General features: G+C 58.4%; 1 protein-coding gene across 2 annotated transcripts in view; it reads right to left on the bottom strand.

The window, feature by feature from the left end:
* Positions 1-21,851, bottom strand: part of LOC101937655 (EBF family member 4) — a 103,268-nt gene that overhangs the window by 41,188 nt on the left and 40,229 nt on the right. For both annotated transcript variants that reach the window (XR_010601976.1, XM_065598421.1), the window contains exon 8: positions 8,206-8,287. Coding sequence is in view for 1 of the 2 variants with exons in the window: in XM_065598421.1 (XP_065454493.1) it covers positions 8,206-8,287 (82 nt within the window). In the remaining variant the exon portion in view is untranslated. The remainder of the gene's footprint in view (positions 1-8,205; positions 8,288-21,851) is intronic.

Below are 21,851 nucleotides of genomic sequence, written 5' to 3'. Positions count from 1 at the left end.
GACACACGGCTCCCAAGACTCTGCGGTGCCCTGGGCTGGCAGGCCCGCCGATGCCCCCAGGAGCTGGCGATGGTGCCAGGCTGGGTATTCACATGGTCTCCAATGTCAGAATCACCCTGGCACGGCTCAGAGGGGACAGGCAGACAGACAAACCCCCTCCCCACCCCGGAGGACGGCCCGCCGGGCACAGCAGAGACTGCCTCTGCCTCCAACACTGCAGTGCTGCCCTCCGACCCCATGTAACGCCACGAGCAGCAGAGACAGAGACGTCCCCAAACCACCCCTCCCCCAGGCAGCTGGGCACCCCACCAGCTGCTGCACTGAGCCAGCCGAGGGGCTAATGGAAGGGGGAAGGTGCCGCTTTTCGCTGCTTCCGTCTGGGCTGGGGCGAGGGGGCAGGTAAGCAGCTCCAAGGAGAGCAACGGTGCCAGAATCCAGCGAGATCAGACAGTGGAGTCACTCCGGGGGGCGCTCCCAACTCCCCTAGGCCCTTCAGAAACTCCTACAGCTCTCAGGCGCTCAGAGGTGGCGGTGACACCCCCCCCCCCCCCCCCCGAGAGCGGAGAACCAAATCCCGCTCCGGTGGGGCTCTCAGCCGGCCAGCCCATTCCCTGGGGCTGCGCCCGGTGCACACAGCCAGCAATGGGGGAGACCCAGCGAGAGGGCGCTGTATCTCGCTTCGCTTTGCTCCGAGCCTGGTTAGAATCAGAGCCGAAGTCCTGCCCCCCAAACCCCAGGACTCCACCTTGGCCAGGGGGTAACGGGGCCGCAGCGTCCCAGCTGGCCCGGGGAACGAGGGAATGGCCCGGATGGGGTTTGTCAGCTGGTCCGGCGGTGGGTTTTAACCCCCTCCCTGCCGCCGGGCCGCGTGCAGGCTGGGAGCCGTCGCTGCGTGGATCTATTGGTGGGTTTGGTGCTGGTGAGAGGAGCCGGCTATGGCCCGGAGAGCAGAGGACCCATCATTCCCAGCCCCACATATGCTGGTTCTCTGGGGATCCCCAGAGCAGGCCTGGCTGCAGTCTCTGCAATGAGCGAGGACACAGGCCTGGCCACGTCAGACCGCGGGGATCCCCTGGGGGAGCAGGGTTCTCAGCCCGATGCCCCCTTTCCCCCCACCCAGGGGGCGGGCAGCGGGGGCCTGGCTGGAGGCCTGACTGTGACGTTATTGATATAATCTGGGACCATATAGATCATTGTTGCAACCAAGGTCCTGTAGTGGCACCCAAATCTTGTATAAAGGGGGTCAAATGGGGTGTCTAGGACAAGGTTATGGTTTACTGGTTATGATTATGCTGTCTATATGTGTGTATCACTTTTGTAGTCGAAGTTATGAATATTGGCTCTGTACTGTCTGTATGGCAAACTTATGCTATGCTTCTGGGTGACATCCCAGACAAGCTGAGATTAGCTCTGCCTAGCCTGCTTGATGGCCCATTAAGGACCATCAGCTATACAATGGACCCATTGAGAAAAGGCAGATACGCCTTGTAACTCAGCAAAGTATGCAGGGACTGGCCCATGGACTCCAGACTCCATGTTGCTGTAATTTTCCACGGTAAGAACAAAGGTGTTCTTACACCTGGAAAAGACTATATAAGGCTGATGCCTCATCTCCATCTTGTCTTCAATTCTGCTTCACACCTCTGGAGGAACTTTGCTACAAGCTGAAGCTTTGAACAAAGGACTGAGGACCCATCCCAGCGGGGGATGTATTCCAGAGACTTGATTTGAACCTGCAGTTTATTCCATCGCTGCTGCAAGCCTGAACCAAGAACTTTGCCGTTACTGTATGTAATTGATTCCATTTAACCAATTCTAACTCTCATCTCTATCTTTTTCCTTTTATGAATAAACCTTTAGATTTAGATTCTAAAGGATTGGCAACAGCGTGATTTGTGGGTAAGATCTGATTTGTATATTGACCTGGGTCTGGGGCTTGGTCCTTTGGGATCAGGAGAACCTTTTTCTTTTACTGGGGTATTGGTTTTCATAACCATTTGTCCCCATAACGAGTGGTACTGGTGGTAATACTGGGAAACTGGAGTGTCTTAGGAGATTGCTTGTGAGACTTGCAGTTAGCCAGTGGGGTGAGACTGAAGTCCTCTTAGTCTGGCTGGTTTGGTTTGCCTTAGAGGTGGAAAAAACCCCAGCCTTGGGCTGTAACTGCCCTATTTGAGCAATTTGTCCTGAGTTGGCACTCTCAGTTGGGTTCCCCCAGAACCGCATTGTCACAGTGGCGTAGTCGTGCTTGGATCCACAGAACCAGGTCAATCAAGCTTTGGGTCAGAACCCCACGCTATCCAAATTTGAATTTTGGGATTGAGAGTTTTGGTTGGTTAAAGAGCTGCTGCAATGGCTGAGCAAAGAGCATATGAGGGACTTGGCAAAAAAGCCCTGGAAAATTTGTGTTCAGAAAAGAGGATAAGCTTTAGAAAGAAAGCTACAAATCAAGAACTGAGAAATCTGTTAATAGCCAGTGATCAGGGGGCAAGAGCACAGCCCTTACCTGAGGCTGCAGAAGAGGCAGAAAAAATTAGAGTGCAAAGGGCGACAAGTAAACTGCAATTTGAGCATGAACAGAAGCTAGCAGATCTTCGATTGCTGGAGAAGCAAAAAATAGCAGAGTTAGAGAAAGAGGCTGCTGAGAGAGAGAAAGAAGCCGATCAAAGAAAGAAGGAGGCTGATGAGAGAGAAGAGAGAGCTCGTAAGGGACGTCTAGAGCTGCTCGCTGCTGAGCAGGAGACTCACAAGATGGAACAGGAGACGGCCAGACTTCAGCTCCAAGTAATGGAAGAGCGGAGAAAGTCATCCCCACCTGGTACTCCACTTCCCCCCCGCCATGAGAAAAACTGGGAAAGGATGTGTCCCATTTACAATGATACTGAGGATATAGAGGAGTTTTTGTCTACCTTTGAACGCCTCTGCAATCTGTACCAGATCCCTGAGGGTCAGCGAATGCCTGTCCTGCTGACCAGACTGACTGGAAAAGCCAGGGAGGTATTTAATGACTTGGGGGAACAAGAAGCCTTAGATTATGGGCGGTTTAAAGATTCTGTGTTAAGGCGATTCAAGGTTACTCCTGAATCTTACAGAGTTAAGTTTAGAGAGTTTAAAATGCCTAAGGATTGTACTTTTGTCGAATGTGCTCATAAGCTGATGGGTTTTGTTAAAAAGTGGGTTGTGGGAGCCAAGGCGCATGGGAGTTTTGAAAAATTGCTGGATTTAATAACTTTGGAACAGTTCTTAGATATTGTGCCTGACCATGTGAGAGCAGCTGTGTGTGACAGGGACCCTGAGTCAGTCCTACGGGCAGCAGAGATTGCGGATGCCCATACCCAAAACAGGGCTCGAGAAGGGTGTAAAATCCCGGGGAAAACTAATCACCATTCTCCCCAGTTCAAGAGGAGGGAAGGGTTTAAAAGTAAATCTGTCCCTGACTCTTCTAGAGGAGTTCAAGGGGGCCCGGAGGGTAGGAACTCTCATCCCAAGACGGAACAGGTTACATGCTATCACTGTGGTATGCTGGGCCACATGAGACCAGATTGCCCCACCCTGAAGGGCAGCCCAAAGCCAGCAACCCCAAATGCCATGATAAATGCCAATTCCATTACCCTGAGCACTCAGGCTGAACCAAGCCACAACAGCTCCACCTTAAGTTCAGGTGCAAGCACAGCAGTAGCTAATGTTAACCCCATCGTCTCCAGTGGCATGGGAGGAGGTGATAAGCTCACCAGTTATGTCAGGACTGAGGCGTGGCAGGGGAGTGAGAGGTTTATCATGGAGGCAAAGGTCAATGATGTTGAATGCACGGGATGGCGAGACACTGGCTCGGATGTAACTATAGTCAAGGGACATCTGGTGAAGCCGGAGGACATGCTGCCGGGGGAGTATGTGACGGTAGTGGCGTTATCCGAGTACTCTGTGGACCTGCCGATGGCTAGAATCCACCTGGAGTGGGATGGCTTTAAAGGGGATGTGAAGGCTGCTGTCCGGGATTTGATTCCGGCTGATGTGTTGGTAGGAAATAACATATTGGGGGCGCCGGGCCAAGTGAATGTAGTGACCAGGTCACAGAAAGAATTTGGGGCTGGGGCGGATACCCTGCCCGATGGCAGTGAGGGGGGCAGCAAACAGACAGAGAGTGCCTCTCAAGATGGATCAGGTGAGGGTTTGTCTGAAATATCAGAGATGACTCTGAATCCAAACAAAACCCAGAGTGAATTCATTGTGGCTCAGCAGAGTGATGTATCTCTAGAGAGGGCCAGGAATGATGCTCAGAGTCAGGTCCCAGCCTGTGAAGAGAGAGGCAGGTTTTTTATGCAGGATGGGCTGTTGTATAGGGAACCACCTAGGGGAAAGAAGAATTCCCAAGCAGCAGCTCACAAACAGCTTGTGGTACCTGAGAGTTACCGCAATGATTTGTTGAAGTTGGCTCATGATAGTCCCTTTGCAGGTCATCTGGGTATAGGCAAAACGTGTGACAGGCTAGAGCAGAATTTCTACTGGCCTCACCTTTCGGGGTCAGTGAGAGATTACTGCAGGAGCTGTGAGCTGTGCCAGAAGCGTAAGGGGTTAAGGGGGCCTAGCAAGGTGCCCCTCCAGCCTCTGCCCATTATTGGGGAGGCTTTTGCCAGAGTAGCTGTGGATATTGTGGGGCCACTCCCAAAACCTTCCAGAAATGGGAAGAAATACATCCTGGTGTTGGTAGATTTTGCTACCAGATATCCGGAGGCTGTAGCCTTGGCTAATATCGAGGCAGAGACGGTGGCAGTGGCCTTGTTCTCTATTTTTAGCAGAGTGGGTTTTCCCAAGGAAATATTGTCGGACCGTGGGTCTAACTTTATGTCTGTGGTTTTCAAACAGTTGTGGGAGTTATGTGGGGTGAAGCACCTGAAAGCCGCTCCCTACCACCCCCAGACTAATGGTCTAGTGGAGAGGTTCAATGGAACCCTGAAATCTATGTTGAAGATGTATGTGGATAGACGCCAGAATGACTGGGATGTTATGCTGCCATATCTATTGTATGCATACAGGAGTGTGCCCCAAGAGTCTACAGGATTTGCTCCATTTGAACTGCTCTATGGGAGGCAGGTCCGGGGGCCCCTAGATTTGGTTCGTGACTCGTGGGAAGGTAATGTGGAGGAGGCAGAGCAGCCGGTGGCCGAGTATGTGGCTCAATTCAAGGAGAGTTTGCAGGAGATGATGAAGTTGGTTGAGCAGAATCTGAAAGAGAGCCAGGATACGCAGAAAGCCTGGTATGACAGAGATGCTAAAGAGAGAGCGTTTGAAATAGGGGACATGGTGTTGGTGCTAGATCCTGTCAGGAAGAACAAAATGAAAGATGTTTGGTCTGGACCCATGGAGGTAGTGGAAAGGATTAATGAGGTTACCTATGATGTGAGGAAGCCCCAGGTCCAGGGAAGTGTGCAGACAGTACATGTGAACAGAATGAAGGCCTACCATGCAAGGGAGGTAAATGTGAACACAATCTGTTATGCTGAGGAAGAGGCAGGGTCCGCCCCTTTAATTGACATGGTTGCTGAAAGCCAGGAGGAGACGCCTCTCGAGAGCATTGAGATGGGGGAGGATTTAACCCCCCCTCAAAGAAAGGAATTGCTGATGCTGTTAAAACACCATAAGCGAACTTTCTCCAATAGGCCAGGGCTCACAGATAGGATGACACACTCCATTCAGACGGTGGGTCCCCGCCCAGCCCCTAGCAGAGCTTACAGGGCCAAGGGAGAGATGCAAAGACAGATCCAGGAAGAGGTGGAGAGCATGTTGACAATGGGAATAATCACCAGATCCCAGAGCCCCTGGGCCTCTCCCATTGTGATGGTGCCAAAAAAGGATAAGACCATGAGGTTTTGTGTGGATTACAGGAAGCTAAATGCTATCACCCAGCCTGACCCTTACCCCACACCCAGAATAGAGGATCTATTGGATACACTGGGAGGGGCAAGGTTTATAAGCACCCTGGACCTGACTAAGGGGTACTGGCAAATACCCCTAGATGCCGAGGCACAAGGAAAATCCGCTTTCATAGTGGAATCGGGCTTATATGAGTTCAAAGTGCTGCCCTTTGGGATGCGAAATTCAGGGGCTACGTTCATGAGACTTATAAATGAGGTCCTACGGGGATTAGAATCTTTCGCGAGGGCCTATATAGATGACCTGGCCGTATTCAGCAGTTCGTGGCAAGATCACCTGAACCACATAGGGATTGTGCTGCACCGGCTCAGGGAGGCCAATCTAACGGTTAAGGTTTCTAAATGCAGAATGGGAGCTGCTGAGGTGACCTACCTGGGGCACAGGGTGGGCAATGGGCAACTGCGCCCAGAGCCTGTAAAGGTAGAGGCCATTAAAAACTGGCCAACCCCTAGAACTAAAAAGCAGGTCCAATCCTTCATTGGTCTGGCCAACTATTACAGGAGATTTGTGCAGGGATTCAGCGACATTGTTGCTCCCATCACAGACCTGACGAAAAAGGAAAAACCAGACCGGGTGCTGTGGACGGAGGCCTGTGAGCAGGGTTTTCAAAGCATAAAGAGCGCTTTGGCCAAAGAGCCTATTTTGGCCAGCCCAGATTTTGAAAAGCCTTTTTTACTATGTACAGACGCTTCCAATATTGGGCTGGGGGCAGTGCTGATGCAAGAGGGGGAAGGAGGGAAGAGACATCCCGTGGCATATCTAAGTAAGAAATTGTCCCTCACTGAGCAAAATTACGCTACCATTGAAAAGGAATGTTATGCCATTGTCTGGGCTGTCAAGCAACTTAAGCCCTATTTGTACAATAAAAAATTCACTGTGTTGAGTGATCATGCCCCTCTGGTCTGGCTGCACAGGGCCAAAGGCAACAACTCCAGATTGCTGCGTTGGAGTTTAGCCCTTCAGGAGTATGAAATGGATATAGTCCACATAAGGGGAAAGGAAAATATTGTAGCTGATGCATTGTCCAGAGTGGAGAGCTCTTAGGATGCAGTCGGCGATGTTTGTGACATCCCTTCCTGCATCAATTTTGCGTTGGGGGTGTGACGTTATTGATATAATCTGGGACCATATAGATCATTGTTGCAACCAAGGTCCTGTAGTGGCACCCAAATCTTGTATAAAGGGGGTCAAATGGGGTGTCTAGGACAAGGTTATGGTTTACTGGTTATGATTATGCTGTCTATATGTGTGTATCACTTTTGTAGTCGAAGTTATGAATATTGGCTCTGTACTGTCTGTATGGCAAACTTATGCTATGCTTCTGGGTGACATCCCAGACAAGCTGAGATTAGCTCTGCCTAGCCTGCTTGATGGCCCATTAAGGACCATCAGCTATACAATGGACCCATTGAGAAAAGGCAGATACGCCTTGTAACTCAGCAAAGTATGCAGGGACTGGCCCATGGACTCCAGACTCCATGTTGCTGTAATTTTCCACGGTAAGAACAAAGGTGTTCTTACACCTGGAAAAGACTATATAAGGCTGATGCCTCATCTCCATCTTGTCTTCAATCCTGCTTCACACCTCTGGAGGAACTTTGCTACAAGCTGAAGCTTTGAACAAAGGACTGAGGACCCATCCCAGCGGGGGATGTATTCCAGAGACTTGATTTGAACCTGCAGTTTATTCCATCGCTGCTGCAAGCCTGAACCAAGAACTTTGCCGTTACTGTATGTAATTGATTCCATTTAACCAATTCTAACTCTCATCTCTATCTTTTTCCTTTTATGAATAAACCTTTAGATTTAGATTCTAAAGGATTGGCAACAGCGTGATTTGTGGGTAAGATCTGATTTGTATATTGACCTGGGTCTGGGGCTTGGTCCTTTGGGATCAGGAGAACCTTTTTCTTTTACTGGGGTATTGGTTTTCATAACCATTTGTCCCCATAACGAGTGGTACTGGTGGTAATACTGGGAAACTGGAGTGTCTAAGGAGATTGCTTGTGAGACTTGCAGTTAGCCAGTGGGGTGAGACTGAAGTCCTCTTAGTCTGGCTGGTTTGGTTTGCCTTAGAGGTGGAAAAAACCCCAGCCTTGGGCTGTAACTGCCCTATTTGAGCAATTTGTCCTGAGTTGGCACTCTCAGTTGGGTTCCCCCAGAACCGCATTGTCACACTGACCAAGCCCCCGCTATCCAGCCCCAGCCCCGGCACCTGAGATACAGTGCCGAGCTGCTGGGCCGGGGCCCCTGTCCCGGGGGAAGGGGGTTCACCTGGAAGCGGCGCATGTCCCGGGGGTTCCCCGCGTTCTTCAGGCAGTTCTGGTTGCACTTGAGGAAGAACTTGAGGAAAAACCTGAGAGAAAAGAGGAGAAATCCAGATATTTAATGTGTGTGTGTGGAGGGGGCTGTCCTACTGGTCCCCCAGCCTATGGCTTCACCCCCCTTCCTCCCCATCCCACCTCCCCAACACATCTCCTCCCATCCCACTCTGCCTGCCCCATCCCACATGGCCCCTAGGGAGATCCGTGCCCACCGAGCAGGGGCAGAGCCCACTCCCCCCCCAACAAGCCCTGGGTGTCTCTCCCCCTGGGCCGTGGGGTGGGGATGTCCCGGGGAGATGACTGGGACCAGGCCAGCGCCCTTGGGGTGACATGGGGAACCAGCCCCATTCCCAGGGCCCTGGCTTCCTGGTGGGGGCCGTGCAAGCCAGGCGGGATGCCAGGCCAGGTCTCTCCTCCGCCCCCCGGGGGGTAGCAAGCTCGGGCGGCTGGTCAGATGGCGGTGGGGGGGTGGCGAGGGCTGGCAAACCCGCGGCTGGCTGCACGAACCACCACATACTCCCCTCCCACAGCAGCGCCCCCGCCCCAACTCCCGTGTGCAGCCGCGCCCGCCCGCGGCCCGTCGGTCCCCCACGAACACATCTCCAGCCATCTCTGCCGGCGAGCGCCGGGCTGGCCCTGCCAGCGGCTTCTCCCCGGCCGCGCTGGGTATCGATCACCACCTGAGCCCTCCCTGGCGGCAGGCAGCTAATGGGTTTGATTGCTGCAGAGCCGATCGATCAGGGAACCCGAGCCGGGGGACCCAGGAGCCCAGGGGGGAGGGGAGAGCGGGGGTGCGCTGCCGAGGGCTGTGGGGGCCCAGCCATTTCCCTTGGCTGCTGTCGGATGCCCCCCGAAGGAGCAGCCTGGAGAGCAGGGGGTGAGAGGGGCTGGGGGGGGCCAGAGAAGGGGAGAGGAGTCCAGGAGTGTGGGGCAGCCCAGCCCGGCCCCCCAGGGAGAAGTCAAGGCAGCAGCAGGGAAGAGCCTGCGTTGAGCCACCTGCAGAAGCTGGATGAGGAGGGAGCCCCGTCCATTCCCAGCAGCATCGCGGCCTGAGGAGATATTCAGGGCACTTGTACAGGCCCCGTAATCGCCATCACGCGTCAATTATTAATGGGCTGCAGCAGTGAACGTGCAGGGGCTGGCATAGGAGGGGAACACCCTGGCACCTACCGCCACGCACAGCCGGACGCCCCGGGACCTACCGCCACGCACAGCCGGACGCCCTGGCACCTACCGCCACGCACAGCCGGACGCCCCGGGACCTACCCACACGCACAGCCAGACGCCCCGGGACCTACCGCCACGCACAGCCGGACGCCCCGGGACCTACCCACATGCACAGCCGGACGCCCTGGGACCTACCGCCACGCACAGCCGGACGCCCCGGGACCTACCCACATGCACAGCCGGACGCCCCGGGACCTACTGCCACGCACAGCCGGACGCCCCGGGACCTACCCACATGCACAGCCGGATGCCCGGGACCTACCGCCACACACAGTCGGACGCCCCGGGACCTACCCACATGCACAGCTGGACGCCCCGGGACCTACCCACATGCACAGCCGGATGCCCCGGGACCTACCGCCACACACAGCCGGACGCCCCGGGACCTACCGCCACGCACAGCCGGACGCCCCGGGACCTACTGCCACGCACAGCCGGATGCCCGGGACCTACCGCCACACACAGCCGGACGCCCCGGGACCTACCGCCATGCACAGCCGGACACCTCGGGACCTACCGCTACGCACAGCCGGACGCCCCGGGACCTACTGCCACGCACAGCCGGACACCCTGGGACCTACCGCAACGCACAGCCGGACGCCCCGGGACCTACCCACATGCACAGCCGGATGCCCGGGACCTACCTCCACGCACAGCCGGACGCCCCGGGACCTACCGCCACGCACAGCCGGATGCCCGGGACCTACCGCCATGCACAGCCGGACGCCCCGGGACCTACTGCCACGCACAGCCGGATGCCCGGGACCTACCTCCACGCACAGCCGGACGCCCCGGGACCTACTGCCACGCACAGCCGGATGCCCGGGACCTACCGCCATGCACAGCCGGACGCCCCGGGACCTACCCACATGCACAGCCGGATGCCCGGGACCTACCGCAACGCACAGCCGGACACCTCGGGACCTACCGCAACGCACAGCCGGACGCCCCGGGACCAATCCCCCCCAATCCCGACCCGCAGCCCCTGCTATCCCAGCCCATCTGCCCCCCCAGCTCTGCTAATGCTCCTCAATCCCACCTTGCTCCAACCCTAGCTGTTCCCCCACCCCCGTCCCAGCCCTCCTCCTGCTCCTGCCCCACTGCCGGGAAGGGGGCAGAGCAGACTGTGGGGAAAGGAGGTGAGGAGAGGAAGGGGGATGCGGCCAGGGGGCCGTGAAGGACGGTGCAGGAAGGGGGGCTGGCGGAGGGGCAGATGGGGGAAGGGGGTTGAGGAGAGGAAGGGGGATGCGGCCAGGGGGCCATGAAGGACGGTGCAGGAAAGGGGGCTGGCGGAGGGGCAGATGGGGGAAGGGGGTTGAGGAGAGGAACGGGGATGCGGCCAGGGGGCCGTGAAGGACGGTGCAGGAAGGGGGCTGGCGGAGGGGCAGATGGGGGAAGGGGGTTGAGGAGAGGAACGGGGATGCGGCCAGGGGGCCGTGAAGGACGGTGCAGGAAGGGGGGCTGGCGGAGGGGCAGATGGGGGAAGGGGGTTGAGGAGAGGAAGGGGGATGCGGCCAGGGGGCCGTGAAGGACGGTGCAGGAAGGGGGCTGGCGGAGGGGCAGATGGGGGAAGGGGGTTGAGGAGAGGAACGGGGATGCGGCCAGGGGGCCGTGAAGGACGGTGCAGGAAGGGGGGCTGGCGGAGGGGCAGATGGGGGAAGGGGGTTGAGGAGAGGAACGGGGATGCGGCCAGGGGGCCGTGAAGGACGGTGCACGAAGGGGGGCTGGCGGAGGGGCAGATGGGGGAAGGGGGTTGAGGAGAGGAAGGGGGATGCGGCCAGGGGGCCGTGAAGGACGGTGCAGGAAGGGGGGCTGGCGGAGGGGCAGATGGGGGAAGGGGGTTGAGGAGGGGAAGGGGGATGCGGCCAGGGGGCCGTGAAGGACGGTGCAGGAAGGGGGGCTGGCGGAGGGGCAGATGGGGGAAGGGGGTTGAGGAGGGGAAGGGGGATGCGGCCAGGGGGCCGTGAAGGACGGTGCAGGAAGGGGGGCTGGCGGAGGGGCAGATGGGGGAAGGGGGTTGAGGAGAGGAAGGGGGATGCGGCCAGGGGGCCGTGAAGGACGGTGCAGGAAGGGGGCTGGCGGAGGGGCAGATGGGGGAAGGAGGTGAGGGGAAGGCAGCTGATAGGGGCGGGGGGGTTGGCTCAGCCGAGAGGAGCCGCAGCGGGAAGGAACCCACTTAGCAGCAGCCCCATTAGCTGCTGATTGAGCAGCGAGAGTGGAGTGCAGCGGGGGGGCAGAGAGGAGCTGGGGTCACTGCGGCGAGCCGGAGACGCGGGGCGTCTCTGGGGCACTCGCAGGAGCCAGGCGGCATCAGAGGGGCAGTGGGGGCCAGGTCACAGCTGTTCCCTGGCCCGGTGCCAGCCCTGTACTGAGCCCCCCCCCAGGTACAGGGACCCCTGGGCCCCGCGAGCGCCCCATGCTGGCTGCACCAGGCTCGCCTTAGCAGAGGTCGGGGGGACTGGATGGCTCAGGGGACGGGGCCTCTCACCTGAGGGGACGAGTGGGGGGTCTCAGTTTGGCTCCCAATGGGACGGGTGGCTGCACCTCAAAGACCACGGGTACCTCCTGCCCCCGCCCCCCATCAGCGGGACAGGCCCTGGGGATGCAGCCCCTGTCCTAGGGGCCCGTTGCCAGGGCATGTGGGGGGAGCTGGCCCCACCCCTGTCCTGGCAGCCAGGGCTGGACACAGGGAAAGGCTCTCAGTAAAGTAACCCCCCCACACAGGTAACTGCCCCCAGCACGTTCCCCGCTTGCTGTGGGTGCTTGCCCAGGAGCCCTCGCTGGCAGGCTGCTCCCCTGGGTGCCCGACCCTCCCTGGGCAGTGTCCGGTCCACCCACCTCACCGTAGCCGTTCCTGGCAGGCCTGGGCGCACAGCGAGCAGGCCGGGGTGCTCTGGGAGAGCTGGCCGGTGGCCGCAGGAGGGGGGTCTGTCGGGCTGTGAATGGACGACGGCCCCTGGGACATGGCAGAGTAGACAGGACGCAGCCCGGGAGAATGAACCCACCTGCAGTGGCCCCAGGAGCTGAAGGAGATGGGACCACACGGGCCTTTCCCAGCCCTATTCCCCGTCATTCTGCCAGCTCCCCCCCCCTGCCCCCCGCTCCCAAAGCAAACGCAGCCGGTTCTCCAAGGCCTCACTACCCCCACTCCTCTCCCCGTCTGTGCCAAGGCCCCGCAGCCCCCTGGGATGGCGACGCTCCCCCGAAGGATCGCAGGGGGGCTGGGGCCGAGGGACACCCCAAGGGATCACCGCTCATGTGAACGACGACGGGAAAGGAAGGAGCCTGCCCCACAGGAACGACTCCAGGTCGTCCGCCGGCCTCCAGCTTTCCCCACTCTCCTCTCGGGAGACAAGAGCCAAAGAGGGGCTGGACTTTCCCGTGGATGACAAGAACATCCCGGGTGATCTCAACTAGCCCCCCAAGTTCCGGAAGGGATATTACACCTCCTGCTTCAGGGCCTCGGCCAACCTTAGCTACCCGAGCTCTGCATGTGCTCAAGTGTGATGGAGTCACGTCGGCAGGGCCTGCGGAAAGCCACCCAAGGGTGCTTCGGGAACTAGGTGAAGCCATCTCGGAAGCGTTGGAGATGGTCTTCGAGAACTCAGGCAGGACGGGTGAGGTCCCAGAGAACTGGAGATGGGCAAACCATCTTTACAACAGGGGAAAAAGAGAACCGGGACGTCACAGACTAACTCTGATACCTGGCAAGATACTGGGACAAATTATTGAGCAATCAGGAAGAGCTAGTACGGCTTTGTCAAGAACAAATCACGCCAAAGCGGCCTAATTTCTTCTCTGGCAGGTTACTGGGTCAGTGGACTGGGGGGACCAGCAGACATGATACATCCTGATTTCAGCCCTCTTGGCACAGTCCCACAGGACATTCTCCTAAGGAAATTAGGGCAACGTGCTTTAGATTGAATGACTGTGAAGTGGATGAAAGAGGAGCGGTCAACGGTTTGCTGTCAAACTGGGAGGGCACATCTGGTGGGATCCTGCCGGGCTCAGTCCCGCGCCTGGTACTGATCAGCAATGACTTGGACAAGGGAGTAGAGGGGATGTGTATCAGATCTGTGGCGGACGCCAAGCTGGGAGGGGTTACAAGCACTTTGGAGGACAGGATGAGGATTCAAAAGGACCCTGACAAATTAGAGAACTGGTCTGAAATCAACAAGGTGAAATTCTACCAAGACAAGTGCACAGGTACTTCCGTGGGGAAGGGAAAATCAAATGCCCGGCTACAAACTGGGGCCTCGCTGGCTAGCGGCAGCGCTGCTGACAAGGCTCTGGGGGCTGCCGCGGAGCACAAACCGAATAAGAGCCAAGGGGAAGCAGTCCCCAGAAGGGCTAATATTCCAGGAAGATGACTGTCCCGCCCTTCTCAGCACTGGTGGAGCCCCAGCTGGAGCACGGCGGCCAGTTCTGGGCCCCACACTTAGGAAAGAGGAGGATAAATCGGAGGGTCCAGAGAAGAGCAACAAAACGGAGAAAAGATTCCGAAAACCTGACCGGAGAGGGAAAGTTAAAACCACGGGGCAGGTTTAGTCTGGAGGAAAGACACCTAAAGGGGACCTGATGACAGCTGTGCAGGGCTGTGATAAAGGGGACGGGGACGGGGATCCATTGGGCTTAACCTGCAGCCAGGGAGATTTCGGGCAGGGATTGGGAAAAGCCGTCAGACTCTCGGGGGAGTGAAGCTCTGGAGCAGGCGTCCAAGGGGGGTTGTGGGATCCCCGTCACGGGAGCTGTTTAGGAACAGGTTGGACAAACACTTGTCAGGGCTGGTCTAGGTGTGCCTGGCCCTGCCTCTGCCTAGTAAACCTCCCGAGATCCCTTCCAGCCCAGCCTGTCTATGAATGCAGGGGGCAGATTATCCCACATCTGCTCCTGTGGGGCTCTCGCACCTTCCCCGGCAACGTCTGCCAGGACCCCAGACACAGGGGTGTGCTTAAGTCCCAGAGCCGCCCTCCCTGCCCTTTGCCCCATGGCCCAGAGCTCGCTGGGGATGGAAAGGAAACAGAAGGCAGCCAGGAGCAGGACTCCACCACCAGCACTTTAATTACAGTCCCCATCTCTACACACTGCACCCTACGGCCCTCGCCCTCCCACGCCCCACATCCATCTCTCCCCACAAACCCAGGATCCCGTACCCCCATCGCGCGCACCCCATCCCTGCCATGTCCCCGACCCCGACCCCGGGGCCTGCCGGATTCCCTGGGGGCGCTACGCGGAGGGCGTCGCTTGCAGGCACCCGCAGTTGTTACTATTTGTCGCGCGTGCTCAGCGCTGGACGGAGCGCGGAGAGAGGGAGACTCTGCCGTGAGCAGCGTCCCACCAATGCCCTGCGTGCCCCCACACCGGAGCGCTCAGGCGCGGCCGCTCTCTACAGGGCCATCCAGCGGGGGCTGGCAGAGCTGCTCGGTTCTCACCACTGGGGTACTTGGGGCCTCCGCATACCTGGCTTCGGGGCTGCAGGAGGTTCCAGGCATTCAGCATGCTCCAGCCGTCTTGCTGGCCCACGACTCTGACCACACCACTCCCCTCTGCTGCTCTACACCGCTCCCAAAGTCTGGGGTGTCACCCTTTCCCCCCGTGACCCCTCCTGGTTAGCCAGGATCGAGCCCCCCATTTAGCCAGCTGGGAAGGGCAGGGTGGCCAGGACCCCAACATCTGTTCTCAACCTCCCTCAGTGTGGGGAGCCCTGGGCTGAGCCCCCCAGCTGCTGTGATAATGGCAGGGCAGCATAGCCTGGGCGGGGGCTGCCGGTCCCTATCTAGTCTGTTTAAAACCCCCAAGCCCCCACTCTGAAATGCCTTGGAACCACCAAGCTGTGCGCATGGTGCCCAGCATCGGCTCCTCCTTCCCTCGTATCCCCCCATCCAGCTGGACCCTCCGGTGGGTTCCTGGCCTGTGGGCAGGGACTCTCTCTTTGCGCTGTCTGTCCGGTGCCTGGCCCCGCTCTGGGATGCCGGCTCCTAGGCACTACCACTGGACAAAGAATAATTAATCAGCAGCAGACAGACCTGCATGCCCCACCCAGCCTCCCTTCCCCATCCCTTTGCGGTCTGTGACACTGCCCCTCCCACCCCCCGCTGGGCCGATCCGCCAGCAAGTGGGAACGTCAGCCACACCCATCGACACCAGCTAAGGGGCTGGCCCACTGGGTCTGGTTTTAATTAGCCCATGAGAGCTGCGTGGCACGGACCACGTCTCTGCATAGCTCTGCGCCATGCTCAGCACAATGGGACCCAGCACAATACAAAGAACACCTGCCCGAGCCTCTTTGCTGCCCCCGGAGCTCTCCCCCGGGGCTACCGCCCATTAGGCTCTGGCAGACAATTCTCAAGTCCCTCCTTAGTCATTGCTTAGCCAAACAACTCCATCCCTCCAGCCCCCCGAGCTTGTCCGTGACTCTTCTCAGAACTCCCCAGCATTTCTCAATATCTCCCTGGTCAAGTGGCGTCCTGACCCGGCCGGAGGCACTAATCCAGACCCGGCCACAGCAGAGTTGTACAGCAAGGGACTGCCCCATCTGCTGAGCCAGGACATTGTGCCAAAGAACGTTCCCTCGCAGACTGAGCTCAGACAAACCCAGAGCAAAGAGCAGGTGGCCTACACCTCCAGCCCCAGAGAATGGCAATCTGCCTCCTGGAGAGAGTGGTCTAGAACCCTGAGCACATGCTGCTGATCTAGAACCATCTCCAGACCCCGCAGGGTGCACCGCTGTTCTAGAACCATGCTCTAGAACCCTTGCCGCATGCCGCAGCTTTAGAACCATGATCTAGAGACCTTAGCACACACTGCTGCTCTAGAACCCCATAGGAGACGCTCCAGAACCTGTAGCACCCACACGAAAACATGTGCTGGAGCTCCTCCGTGCCCACACTAGAACGGCTCAGCTCTGCCCCCGGCCTGGACAGCACCTCTAAGACAGTCTCAACATTTACACACATGGCATCTCCCCGAGTTGCAACCACCCTCCTGCATTCAATCAGGACTGTCTCGCCCTGCGTGTGTGGCTCTCCCCCCGCCAGTGGGAGGCAGGGTCCAGGCAAGCGGGCGATTCCTCCCCGGGAAAAGTCCATCAGTCCAACTAAATGCACTGAAAATACAAAACTGTCTCGGGGAATCAAAAGAACGAAAGAGAGAAAATCTCTCTCGTTGTGTCTCCCGTTCAAATTAAAGAAATAACCCAGTCTTTGAGGCTAATTGGTCCAGGAGATAACCTCCAAGAGCGCGAGAATGTGGAAGACAGAGCGACAGAAAGGGAGAAGGGCACCTAAGTAAGGATCCCGTTTCTAGGAGGCCCAGCCATCGTCCCAGGTGGTAATCAAAGAAAGGAAGGAACGTGGAAATGCGGTGAGGGGGACACTATTCCCCCTCCCTATCCCGGGAAGGATCCAAGATTGACAGCAAGCAAGTGAGCTCTGATCCCCCAGTGAACCCCCACATGGCTGCTCCCACCCCCCGCCGGCACCGCCGACTTTGACTAAGAGGAGAGGGGGAAAAAATAATAATAAAACCACATCGGACTTCTTCACCTCCTTAAGCGGCAGCCGCGCATATGGGCCCGGGAGTTAAAAATAAAGACAATGTGCATACATTAGCATCTATAATGCACAACACTCCCCATTTAATATGCAAATTCCCAGCAACGCTGCCGAACACCTTCTGTTCCGAGCGCATAAATTTGAATTTGCAATTAGAATAATCTTGTATAATTAATGAAAAGCGTCAATTTTAGCTCCTAAGTAATTTGATTAACATGTTGATAGGGCACTTATCGGGCTCTCTAAACCAGTGGGGCTGGGCATCAGGGAACGCGGGAGCAGGGCGGAAAGGGGAAGGGAGGCTGGAGGAAGGGGGGGGCTGGGGAGATCCTTGCCCCCCAGCTGACCTGAGCAAGGCCGAGGTTGCTCTCGGAGGGGGAGGGACGGAGAGGGGCGGGGAGAGAGAGGAGGCTGGAAGGAGAGATGACCACCGATGCTGGATGGAAGGAAGGGAGACCCACGTGAAAAATAAGGGGCCTGGCTTTATTTGAAGGGACCTTTTAGGGAAACGCCCTTTCGCTCAGCATCTCACCTTTCGGCTGCCCCAAGCATACAGCCCCACGCTCACAAGCTCCAGGTTAGTGGTTTACATGGTCCTTCTCCACAGCGTTACCACCAAACAGGGGGCGGGGGGTCTGCCCAACAGGAGGGGCCCCACAGGGATCCCTGCCCCACAGGGCCCTGAGCACCGGTGGGGGCGCCAGGGGCATGAAAGAGGGAGGCATGCGGCCGGGAAGAGGAGCAAGGAACTGAAACGCCCCAGCCTCCCAAGGGGCAGCGAGTCAGACACCCTGGAAGGGCCAGTGGCCGGAGGAGTCCCGGAGCCCTACCCTGCTGGGGAACGCCGTAGCCTCCCGGGGAAGGCCTAGCAGTGCGAGACCGAGGGCTGCGCCAGCCCTTTGGCCATGGAGCGTCCTTCCCGCCCGGCCGCAGGGGCTGGAGCCGGGCAAAGAATACGTGTGGGCACAGGCAGAGCCAGGAGAGCTCCTTGCAGCCGGAACATTTCCCCATCTGGTTCGCATGAGAATCACCGCTGGGCCGGGCCGGGCCCCTCACTTACAGGGGATTCACCGCCGGGCCCCTCGAACTATGGGGGAATCGCTGCTGGGCCGGGCCCATCGCTTATGGGGGAATCACCGCCGGGCCCCTCGCCTACAGGGGCATTACTGCTGGGCTGGGCCTGTGCAGCCGGAGTGGGGCCCGCAGAGCAGAACTGAACCAGACTCGGCCCTTCCCGGCTCTCGCCTGGAACCCAGGGCTTGGCCTTGGCTGCTGTCGGAGCCCCCTCGTGGCGAGCCCAGCGGCACGTGGCCTTGGCTCCTTCAGCTGCCCCCCCCCCCCAGCAGGGCTCTGGGCACAGCGGTCTGGGGACAGGGAGTGTTGCTGGGGGGGAACAGCCCTGGTGAGGGTGGAGGAAAGGCCCCTTAGGCTACACAGCGGGTGTTGGGGGGACGACCCCTAAGGGCAGTTTGCTTCGCTGTTAGGCCTTCCTAGAGGTCCGAGACCCTGACCCCTACAGATCTGCCAGAGGCGCCCGTCTCCCCCAGGAAACCCCGGCCCCATGCACTGAGCCCCTCTGGCCCCAGACCCAACGCTCCTTCGCCAGGAGAGGGGAAGAGGAGGAGGATGGCGCAGAGATGAAGAAGCTGGTGGAGAAGGGGGAGAAGCCAGAACTGCCAGATGGAGATGGGGGGCGGGGGGAGGAACTGGTAATGATGCAGTGACATTGCCGAGAAATCTGGACCCGGGAAGAGAGAGTCTGACGCAAAACAAGAGATGGGTCAGGCGGCTCCCCCTGCCCTGGCCTGCCCCGAAGGGAACCCGGCATCTTCAACGCAGGAGACAATACAGAGTCTCTTGTCTGTCAGGAGAGACCCAAATGTCCCCAGTCAACAATGCCTTGGAAGCAGTGTCCGGAGGGAGAGGGAGAGGTGGTGATGGCGGAGTGAGGGCGGGAGATGGCGCGTGGGGGGAAATGGGATGGCGTCCCCCAGGGAGAGCAGAGGGTTTTGTCTCTGCTCCGGTGGGAAGGCGAAAGGCCAAGAGAATACATCAGGGATCCCAGAGCCTCTCCCATGGGACCACCAGTGGCATACAGCCACAGTGATGTCCCTAAGGCCGGAAGGGGTTTGGTGGACGTTGTGCTGGAAACGACTACCCCACCAACCACTTTGTGCCCTGACAGATCCCACGAGCAGGGATATCAACCCATGTCTTGGCCAAAACCCAGCTCCTGTCTTCTTGGGATTCTTCCTTTCCTGTTCGAGGCGGTTTCATAGCACGTTCCAGCCCAGCAGTGGCTGCATTTCACTGGTGGCTGCGAGGTGTGATCCCTGAGGATCCTGCGGTCCTGCTATGCCTATGGACAAGGTGCAATTCCCTCTCATTGATTCCTCATCAGACTCATCTTTTCGAATGGTTTTCTTCACTACAAGGATTCTCGTGGGCACGTCTAGTCTTCCAGCTCTGAGTTGCACCGGTTCTTTGTGACTGGCCAGACAACCACATGGTCATGTCTCTGCTCCCGGACTGGTTACAGCGTGCAAGCCCAGCCAGCGTGAGCAGGCTCTCGGTAGCTCTTGTCCCAGGAACACCAGTGAGGTTCAGATGCCATCACCCCAGGGCTCACGGGCCGAGAACACGAAACTTGGCTGTCGGCGTGGACGTTCCTGGAGAGGGTTTATGGATGCGGCTCATCCACCACCAGCGTCCTTCCTCCAGGATGAAGGTGCAGATCCGTCTATCCCGCGCTTCGACGGCTCCCATTGCCATGGTACCAAGCACTTCAGAGCCATTTGAACTTTTCTCTTCCCGCGTCCTGGGCGGCCAGGACCCCGCCGGACACCGGGAACTGCAGCATGGTGACAAGGGAACTGGGAATCCAACGCTGAACTCCTGAGTCCCCCTGCAGGACCTCCCCTTCGCAGAAGACGCTGCTGCTGTTATTGTGTGTCATGGTGTCCAGAGACCCGCCAGCATCCACTTGACTCAGAACAAAGAGGGAAGGGGGGTGGGAGTCGGAAATCTGGTTCCGGTCAGCTGGGAGCATCTTCCCATGGAGGCTGTGGTGGGCAGGCGCTCAACTCCATCTCCTCCCCCAGCTGGCCCATGTCTCGTTTGCACGGGTCCAAGCCGGGAAAGCAATGGCTCACCTGGGGCTCAGGTCACCCGGCAGCCACCTGCAATGACAGCGGCATGAGGCGGCTCCCCTGGGCCGCCGGGCGGGGATCGCCTGGATAAAGCTAGCCGGTGTTCAGAGGGTCTCCCAGGCAGCCTGCCCCCAGGCTGGGCTGATGGGAGGTTTAGGATGGACAGTGCTGGAGGCTGGAGGCCAGCACGGTGAGCGGGACAGGGAGACGCATGCCCAGCCACGCCCCGAGCCACCCACCAGCCCTGCCCTGCAGGGGCACGAGAGCGCCTCAGTCTCCTCAGGTCATTCAGTCCTTGGCCTCAGGCCGCGGCTACTGACAACGGGGCCCGTCAGTGCCAGGGCTGGTGCTTCCTGTCCTGGGCACACGGGGCCTCACTGGGACCCAGGCTGAGGCCCTGGCACCCGAGGGCCGTACACCAGACGGGGACGGGGCCCTGGCACCCGAGGGCCGTACACCAGACGGGGACAGGGCCCTGGCACCCCAGGGCCGTACACCAGACAGGGCCGGGAGCCCTGGCACCCGAGGGCCGTACACCAGACGGGGACGGGGCCCTGGCACCCCAGGGCCGTACACCAGACAGGGCCGGGAGCCCTGGCACCCCAGGGCCGTACACCAGACGGGGACGGGGCCCTGGCACCCGAGGGCCGTACACCAGACAGGGCCGGGAGCCCTGGCACCCCAGGGCCGTACACCAGACAGGGCCGGGAGCCCTGGCACCCCAGGGCCGTACACCAGACGGGGACGGGGCCCTGGCACCCCAGGGCCGTACACCAGACAGGGCCGGGAGCCCTGGCACCCGAGGGCCGTACACCAGACAGGGCCGGGAGCGTGACATTCTGATCTTCCAGCCTGGGAAAGGCCATAGGAGCAGCTGTTCTAGGAACCGAGGACACCACTCCGGAGTGTCTGACGCTTCACCCCTACCCACAGCACCAGCACCACGTCCCGTGCCTGGACCCTGGGATACGAGGGACAGAGAGACTCCGTCTTTACCCTCCACCTTGGCCAACACTGGAACTAAGCGACTTGTTCTCTGGGACGGGTCCTGGCCAGGCCGGTGAAAGCTGGAAAGGAGCCTGGGGGTGAGAGAAACCGTCGTGGACAAAGACTGGATCTGCTAGGTTACGTTTTCAATGCGTGTAACCGCCACTGCCTTTCTCCTCGTCACCTGGGATCGCTTCACCCCACTGCCACGCCGGAGTGTTTTCCTGTCTGTGCAGGCAGCTCTGGGAGGGCCCAGAGAGGGACCTGTCTCTACAGAACATGTAGGGATAAAGTGAGAAAGGCCAAAAGCCATGTAGAGTTGGACCTTGCAAAGGGAATTAAAACCAATAGTAAAAGGTTCTATAGCCATATAAATAAGAAGGAAGAAGTGGGACCACTAAACACTGAGGATGGAGTGGAGGTTAAGGATAATCTAGGCATGGCCCAATATCTAAACAAATACTTTGCTTCAGGCTTTAATGAGGCTAATGAGGAGCTTAGGGATAATGGTAGGATGACAAATGGGAATGAGGCTATGGAGGTAGCTATTACCACATCCGAGGTAGAAGCCAAACTCGAACAGCTTAATGGGACTAAATCGGGGGGCCCAGATAATCTTCATCCAAGAATATTAAAGGAACTGGCACATGAAATTGCAAGCCCATTAGCAAGAATTTTTA

This window comes from Chrysemys picta, chromosome 5 (assembly GCF_011386835.1).
Source record: "Chrysemys picta bellii isolate R12L10 chromosome 5, ASM1138683v2, whole genome shotgun sequence".
In the NCBI taxonomy this organism is placed as follows: Eukaryota; Metazoa; Chordata; order Testudines; family Emydidae; genus Chrysemys; species Chrysemys picta.
This window is presented reverse-complemented; position numbering and strand designations above follow the sequence as displayed.